The sequence below is a fragment of the Vulpes lagopus genome, chromosome X, assembly GCF_018345385.1.
Source record: "Vulpes lagopus strain Blue_001 chromosome X, ASM1834538v1, whole genome shotgun sequence".
NCBI lineage: Eukaryota > Metazoa > Chordata > Mammalia > Carnivora > Canidae > Vulpes > Vulpes lagopus.
In genome coordinates, this window is record NC_054848.1 from 68,012,703 (window position 1) to 68,021,835 (window position 9,133).

The following is a 9,133-nucleotide window of genomic DNA, read 5'->3' on the forward strand; positions in this document are numbered from 1 at the left end:
TAAACTTCCCCTGGCTATTCGGGGTCTTTTCTGATTCCACACAAATCTTAAAATAATTTTTTCCAACTCTCTGAAGAAAGTCCATGATATTTTGAAAGGGATTGCATTAAACGTGTAAATTGCCCTGGGTAATATTGACATTTTCACAATATTAATTCTGCCAATCCATGAGCATGGAATATTTTTCCATCTCTTTGTGTCTTCCTCAATTTCTTTCAGAAGTGTTCTATACTTTTTAGGGTATAGATCCTTTACCACTTTGGTTAGGTTTATTCCTAGGTATCTTATGCTTTGGGGTGCAACTGTAAATGGGATTGACTCCTTAATTTCTCTTTCTTCAGTCTCATTGTTAGTGTATCGAAATGCCACTGATTTCTGGGCATTGATTTTGTATCCTGCCACACTACCAAATTGCTGTATGAGTTCTAGCAATCTTGGGGTGGAGGCTTTTGGGTTTTCTATGTAGAGAGTATCATGTCATCGGCGAAGAGGGAGAGTTTGACTTCTTCTTTGCCAATTTGAATGCCTTTAATGTCTTTTTGTTGTCTGATTGCTGAGGCGAGGACTTCCAGTACTATGTTGAATAGCAGTGGTGAGAGTGGACATCCCTGTCTTGTTCCTGATCTTAGGGAAAGGCTCCCAGTGCTTCCCCATTGAGAATGATATTTGCTGTGGGCTTTTCATAGATGGCTTTTAAGATGTCGAGGAATATTCCCTCTATCCCTACACTCTGAAGAGTTTTGATCAGGAATGGATGCTGTATTTTGTCAAATGCTTTGTCTGCATCTAATGAGAGGATCATATGGTTCTTGATTTTTCTCTTGCTGATATGATGAATCACATTGATTGTTTTATGAGTGTTGAACGAGCCTTGTTTCCCGGGGTTAAATCCTACTTGGTCGTGGTGAATAATTTTCTTAATGTCATGTTGGATCCTGTTGGCTAGTATCTTCTTGAGAATTTTTGCATCCATGTTCATCAGGGATATTGGTCTGTAATTCTCCTTTTTGGTGGGATCTTTGTCTGGTTTTGGAATTAAGGTGATGCTGGCCTCATAGAATGAATTTGGAAGTACCCCATCTCTTTCTGTCTTTCCAAATAGCTTTAGTAGAATAGGTATGGTTTCTTCTTTAAACGTTTCATAGAAATCCCCTGGGAAGCCTTCTGGCCTTGGCCTTTGGTGTCTTGGGAGGTTTTTGATGACTGCTTCAATTTCTTCACTGGTTATTGGCCTGCTCAGGTTTTCTATTTCTTCCTGTTCCAGTTCTGGTGGTTTGTGGCTTTCCAGGAATGCGTCCATTTCTTCTAGATTGCCTAATTTATTGGCATATAGCTGTTCATAATATATTTTTAAAATCGTTTGCATTTCCTTGGTGTTGTTTGTGATCTCAACTTTCTCATTCATGATTTTATTAATTTGAGTCTTCTCTCTCTTTTTTTTAATATGGCTGGCGAATGCTTTATCTATCTTGTTAATTCTTTCAACGAACCAACTCCTGGGTGTGTTGATCTGTTCCACAGTTCTTCTGGTCTCAATTTTGTTGAGTCTGCTCGAATCTTTATCAACTCTCTTCTTCTGCTGGGTGTAGGATCTATGTGCTGTTTTTTCTCTAGCTCCGTTAGGTGTAAGGTTAGCTTTTATATTTGAGTTCTTTCCAGTTTTTGAATGGATGCTTGTATTGCGATGTATTTCCCCCTCAGGACTGCTTTTGCTGCATCCCAAAGATTTTGAACGGTTGTATCTTCATTCTCATTAGTTTCCATGAATCTTTTTAATTCTTCCTTAATTTCCTGGTTGACCCTTACATTTTAGCAGGATGATCCTTAACCTCCACATGTTTGAGGTCCTTCCAAACTTCTTGTTGTGATTTAGTTCTAATTTCAAGGCATTATGGTCTGAGAATATGCAGGGGATGATCCCAATCTTTTGGTATCGGTTCAGACCCGATTTGTGACCCAGTATGTGGTCTATTCTGGAGAAAGTTCCATGTGCACTTGAGAAGAATGTGTATTCATTTGAGTTTGGATGTAAAGTTCTGTAGATATCTGTGAAATCCATCTGGTCCAGTGTATCATTTAAAGCTCTTGTTTCTTTGGAGATGTTGTGCTTAGAAGACCTATCGAGTATAGAAAGAGCTAGACTGAAGTCACCAAGTATAAGTGTATTATTATCTAAGTTTTTATTCACTTTGGTTATTAATTGATTGATATATTTGGCAGTTCCCACACTCGGGGCATATATGTTGAGGATTGTTAAGTCCTCTTGTTGCCTAGATCCTTTAAGTATGAGATAGTGTCCCTCTTCATTTCTCACTATCTCTTAGGGATAAATTTAAGTTTGTCTGATATAAGGATGGCTACCCCTGCTTTCTTTTGAGGATCATTTGAATGGTAAATCCTTCTCCAACCATTTATTTTCAGGCTGTCGGTGTCCTTATGTCTAAAATGAGTCTGTGGTAGACAGCAAATAGATGGGTCCTGCCTTTTTATCCAGTCTGAAACCCTGTGCCTTTTGATGGGGTCATTAAGCCCATTCACGTTCAGAGTTACTATTTAAAGATATGAGTTTAGTGTCATCATGATATCTATTCAGTCCTTGTTTTTGTGGATTGTTCCACTGGACTTATTCTTAAAGGGGAATTTTAAGAATCCCCCTTAAAATTTCTTGCAGAGCTGGTTTGGACGTTACATATTCTTTCAGTTCCTGCCTGTCTTTATTCATGACAGACACAGGCAGCGAGAGACAGGCAAAAACACAGGCAGAGGGAGAAGCAGGCTCCATCCAGATGTGGGACCGGGTCTCCAGGATCACACCCTGAGGCAAAGGCAGGCGCCAAACCAGGGATCCTAAAGTAAGACTCGGGGTCTCCAGGACCACACCCCAGGCTGAAGGTGGCACTAAACTGCTGGGCCACCGGGGCTGCTCTAGACAGCTTTTTGCACCTTAATTATCATGCACATACAGGAAAGTTAGGTTTGGATACAAATATATAAAGAAATTCTTCTGTTCACCATTAATTTATGTGTGTAATCTGTTAGTCAAGGGCAGCATCAATTAACAATACCAAATATTTTGAAAATTCAGCTTAACTAAAGCATGCAGTTATTGATTTTTTGGTCCTGAGTTTTCTGGTTTGGGGTTTTATTATACCAGCTGAATTGAAGATGATATGCTGCATGACAATCAACAATATGTATGGGACATTGAGGTTATTTTGATTATCGCTGATTTCAGATATTATTAAAAATATTACTGGATGTAAGTCCATGTCAAATGGAAGCTGAGATCAGATAATTTAGAATATAACTAAAGAGATGAAAACAAGAATAAGAGATGTAATAAAATATAGGAAAATTAGTAATAGGTAATAAATAAAAATCTCCTCTGTAAAATAAACGTTTTTCTTTGGGTTTTACAAATAGGCCAAAATAAAATCAGAAAACATATCCATGTATAATTAGATTAGTTGTCTTTTATTGTCCACCTCTTTTAGATTTTAGTGTTATGCCTTTTTTTAAAAGCTTCAAATTTTAGGAAAAAAATTCCTGGAGAAGATTTTATTACTTAATGAATTCTCTTTCATTTTGCTTACAGAAAAGATATGGAAATAAGGAGTTAACTTCAAATGAAATGGAAAAAAAAAGTTCTCTTGTGAAGATAAATTGCATTACTCATGGGGAGAAAGGATAAGATTATGGTCATTCTAATTACAAATAATAGCAAAACCAGGGTACTATATTCTACAAAATAATAAGGCAATTATATTCAGATTTACTTGAAATATGTACTCTCACATGAATAAGACAAGGCATCTTGCATAAAACTTTTGATAAGAATAAAAGAAAACTTAAGATCTCCAACCAGCATACGAAATGAGAGAGGGGGCATTTTTCTCATAATGTTAAGATGCTAATATGTGAAATTTCCTCAAATTTTTGATATGCTTTGAATGATGTGGTTGAGAAGAATTTTGTCATGTACTTGTTTTTAACATTTATTAGTCAGACTAAACTTGATATTGATAAGGTGTTTTTAATTCTTCACATTTAGATAAGTTTATATTTTATTAATACCTATTATTTTAACACTTTTGGACTTCTTTTAATTGTCTTCCTAAACTTCTTAAGGTATGATCCAAAAAATAATTCATGGTCAACTGTGGCACCTCTGAGTGTTCCTCGAGATGCTGTTGCTGTATGTTCCCTTGGAGACAAACTCTATGTGGTTGGAGGATATGATGGACATACTTATTTGAATACTGTTGAATCATATGATGTACAGAACGATGAATGGAAAGAGGTACTGTTATTGAAAGTATTGAAATTAGTACATTTCAGGTTTTAATAAAAGTCCTTACAATATTTGTCCTGAATTAATTCCATTCTCTTCTTCTCTAGGGCCCAATATTTTAGTTAAGTTTGCAGTATTTTCCTTATCTATACCATACTGAAGTACGAATTAATTGATCTAATTTGTCATTGGCAGGATCCATCAGTACTTAGGGAACAGAACATTGTCCTGAATTTATGGACTCATTCCTTTCATAGTATAGTGAATCTGATTCAATAATGTAAATGTTTCTCTCTGGCCAACTTTCAAAGGATGTATTATGACTTGAGAACCAAAGAGCAATGTCCTTATCAACAAATATCTGCCCCTTTTTATTGGTTGTTGCCCCAGGCGAAATTTTTTCAGTCCCTTTTTTATAGAGCCTTTTTAAATTGCAACACTCTAGATTCTTAACCAGTCACTCAAGCAATTTAGTGAACAATGATAGACTGGAATTAAACCCTCTCAAGAATGCTGGGCATCTAACCGAAGAAATTCTAAGTAGAGTACAAGAAGAAATTCTGAAAGGACATCCTAAAGATGCTAAGGGCAAAAGTGATGCTTTTGATATTTTTTCTAGTGGTAAATCTGGATTTATTCCAAAATATCTAATAGTGTTCTGTTAATTAAATGATAGCTCAATAAAAAATAAAGTATGATTAATTCTTCATCATTTCCACAAACATGCAAACATTGTATTTTGTATCTAACTCCACCTTCCCTTATGATACTGAGAGCCTTCATACTGCTCTATATTCCACACAGTAAGTTGGTTACTGTTCTAAATAAATATTTTAATATGACAGCTGAAAATGGCTATCTCTTTCCTCCAACAATTTGATTCATTAAGACCCTTAGAAACACTCAAATTCTGCCATGTAGGTAGCTCCTTACTTTATCAATGCTTAGCACCAGCAAGAAATGGAAGGAAAATTTTAGCCAACAAGGAGTTGTTAAGCCAAATACAAAAATCAAAAAGTCTAAGCTTGAGGAATTTACTTTTCTGAAAATCCAGACCAGTAGCTAAAAGACCTAGATTCTATTCCTGACTTTTCACTGTTTCATTGTGTGACCTTGGAAAGAGTGAAAGAGAACTAATAAATAATAGAATTATAACCACTATCTGCCAAATTATTTTTATTCATTATCTCAGTTCATCCTAACAAAAATCTTGAAGGTTGAGTATTATTACCTGTAATTTTTCGAATGAGAAAATCATTGACCACAATCATCTGTTTTTCAGACTCAGCTCTACATGATTTAAATAATATGTTCTTTCTACCACACTGGACAATTATCCAGGCTGCATTTTCCATCTTTATGCCAGGTGAAGGTTGGACCCGGATAGCCTTAGTTATTAAACTCCAACATGGTATATTATATATCTTATGCTGAAGATAGAGTTCATTAAGACAGTATTTCTTTCCTTGTTTTTGTTTTCTGTGTTAGGAAGTTCCCATCAACATTGGAAGAGCTGGTGCATGTGTTGTGGTGGTGAAGCTGCCATAAAGCTATTTTTATCGATAGGAAGGAAACTGGTCATTTCAAGAAATGGATTAGGAAGAAGAAAAGAAGAAACACTTTTCCCCCTTCAATTATTAATCAAACATGAACATTGTTGTATCATTTTAACATGTAGTTATAATTGCTTTCATTTCTGAAGTCAAAGGAACTTTTTTTTTCAAAGCAAGTTTTCAAACATGAATTACATATACCTGTTAAATGTATGTGTTGTTGCAGCTGATATTGTAAGTGGAAATCCAATAGTCTAGGTTTAGCCTCATTATTAAAATGTTTAGGGTAAGTCAATAGTGACCAAGGCATGAAAGTTTGTAAAATCATTGGTAATTTTTAGGTTAAGAATATGAGAATTTAAAAACATTTTCTATTTCAAAAATCAAAAGGTACTCCATTTTCTGAAATACAGTATAAATGAGAACATCTCAAGCTTAAAACGTGAAGTCTAATTTTCAGTAAAACATCATTCTCTTATTCAAAAATATATCACAAATAGCTAAATAATACCTCATATGTACCAACAGGAAGGCTTTTACTGGGTTAGGGCTAAAAAATAATTCATTTACATAATATGTTATGCTGATCATAGTATGCTAAAATTTTTACAGACTTACTCTTTTACACTGCCATCTTGCAAAGCACACATACAGATTTAGAATTCTTTAACATATTGGCCTATTGAATTTGTTACTTCATGTATACAACCCATATAATAAAATAGTAAATATTTATTGTATTGATACAAACTGTGACCTCAGATTCAGAGTGTCAGGGCCTCACTTGTATAAAAAGTAGTATTCTAAGGGCACCTGGGTGCCTCAGTTAAGCACCTGCCTTCAGCTCAGGTCATGATCCTGGAGTCCTGCGATCCAGCCCCTTGTGGGGCTACCTGCTCAGCAGGAAGCCTGTTTCTCCCACTCCCCCTGCCATGCTCTCTGTCTCTGTGTCAAATAAATAAATAAAATCGTTAAAAAAAGAAAGTAGTATTCTCAAACATTTCTTTGAACTCTGTAAGGAACCATCATTAAAAAATTTTTAAAAACAAAACAATTGGTGCTATACTATATGCTGGCAAATTGAATTTATTTATTTTTTTATAAATTTATTTTTTATTGGTGTTCAATTTGCCAACATAAAATAACACCCAGTGCTCATCCCATCAAGTGCCCACCTCAGTGCCCGTCACCCAGTCACCCCCACCCCCCGTCCTCCTCCCCTTCCACCACCCCTAGTTAGTTTCCCAGAGTAAGGAGTCTCTCATGTTCTGTCTCCCTTTCTGATATTTCCCACTCATTTTTCTCCTTTCCCCCTTTATTCCCTTTCACTATTTTTTATATTCTCCAAATGAATGAGACCATATAATGTTTGTCCTTCTCCGATTGACTTATTTCACTCAGCCTAATACCCTCCAGTTCCATCCATGTCGAAGCAAATGGTGGGTATTTGTCGTTTCTAATGGCTGAGTAATATTCCATTGTATACATAAACCACATCTTCTTTATCCATTCATCTTTCGATGAACACCGAGGCTCCTTCCACAGTTTGGCTATTGTGGACATTGCTGCTAGAAACATCGGGGTACAGGTGTCCCGGCGTTCCATTGGCAAATTGAATTTAAATAAAAAATGTAGGGATGCCTGGGTGGCTCAGTGGTTGAGTGCCCACATTCAACCCAAGGTATGATCCTGGTGTCTGGGGATCGAGTCCTGCATCCAGCTCCCTGCATGGAGCCTGCTCCTCCCTCTGCCTGTGTGTCTCTGCTTCTCTTTCTCTCTCTCTCTCATGAATAAATAATTAAAATCTTTTAAAAAAATTTAAATGTAACAAAAACACAATTTTTAAAGAACAGGAAAGTGAGAAGATGTTCTACAATATTAACACGTGGCAACACCAAAATGTTCAATATTCATGGTTGATTCTATAATTATATTTTATGTAACTAATACATGTTCCATATTCATGGTTGATTCTATAATTATATTTTATGTAACTAATACATGGTTTCTGTTGATAATATCTGTTGATATTATATTCATCCAGAAGAAAGTGTTAAGGACATATGCACTACAATTTTTTTTTTAATTTAAAGAAACAACAAAATAGCTAGTTCGGTAGTATTTTACCTTTAATTCCCTACTTCCGGGCAGCCCAGGTGGCTCAGTGGTTTAGCACTGCCTTCAGCCCAGGGCATGATCCTGCAGACCCAGAATCGAGTCATGTCTGATCAGGCAAGCAGAAATTGAATAGTATCTTCTTGATGGTCCATTTGGTTTGCTTCATTTTGATCAGATTTTGATTAATATCACCCAGGGCTACTGTATTTGAAAATTGGGCTTAGGCCAATATGGTTTAGGTGGATTGCCAAAGTCTAAGTAAATCTGAGCGTTTAGAATGGAAATATACAGAGGCTCAAGGCAAAACTGTGCTAGCCTCAGTCAAACCTAGTTGGGAAAGGAGTTATATAGTAATCCCCTTGGCGCTTTGTTGTAGTAGAGATTATCTATCAGGCTGGTTTAAGCTAACAAGGATAAGAAATGGAGTTATTTTTATATATTTTCTCAATCAGTTGAAGGGCTGATGCATTTAGACACTGTACTCATATTGGAAAGACAATGTTAGCTTTTTTAATTTTTCTGTAATGACTATGACCTTGCTCAGGATCACCTACTCTGTGCACTCAGCCTGTATCATGATGACTTTCTAGACAACACCATCAGCTACTTTGCCTGTATTTTCATAAGGCATGCAGGAAACATCTAAATACCACACAGGAGCTTAACGAGACTAAGACACTAAACTTGACTCCTTCCTTTGCTTATGTCATCCATCAACTTGACTCACATGTGGTTGGTGACTTATTTTGATGTGGAGGGAACACTGAAAAGAGGTCTCTGCCTAGATTCCCAAATAGGGTATAAAAAAAATTCCTCTGATTTCAGATTTTCCCTTAAGCTCTCTAATAAGACTTGTACCCTGAAGTTGTAGTCCAGGAAAAGAAAGAAGACCATAAAACATATATCTCATCACCTGTTGTCATCCTGTCCTCTTCCTCTTACCATGGTCATCTGAGGGAGAGGGATAAGTTTTTCCAATTACTTTTCCTCTTGATAATGACCTCCTTTTACATCATATTCCTCTTCCTCTTGCTGGAGACAGTAAACCCCAACCTGATGATGGAAAGAATATCTCCTCTCTTGTCCATGGAAAATACACATTAACTTCCTATTATACCAACCTGGCTTTCTATATGTCAAAGGAAACTTTTTAAAAGTTATGATTTTTTTC

At 36.1% G+C, this 9,133-nt stretch overlaps 1 protein-coding gene across 1 annotated transcript in view; it reads left to right on the forward strand.

The window, feature by feature from the left end:
• KLHL4 (kelch like family member 4) overlaps positions 1-6,753 on the forward strand; it is a 181,234-nt gene extending 174,481 nt beyond the window's left edge. Inside the window, 2 exon segments of the mRNA XM_041741371.1 lie at positions 4,129-4,300; positions 5,780-6,753. Coding sequence (XP_041597305.1) covers positions 4,129-4,300; positions 5,780-5,839 — 232 coding nt within the window. The 3' untranslated portion in view covers positions 5,840-6,753.
• The last annotated feature ends 2,380 nt before the right edge of the window (positions 6,754-9,133 follow it).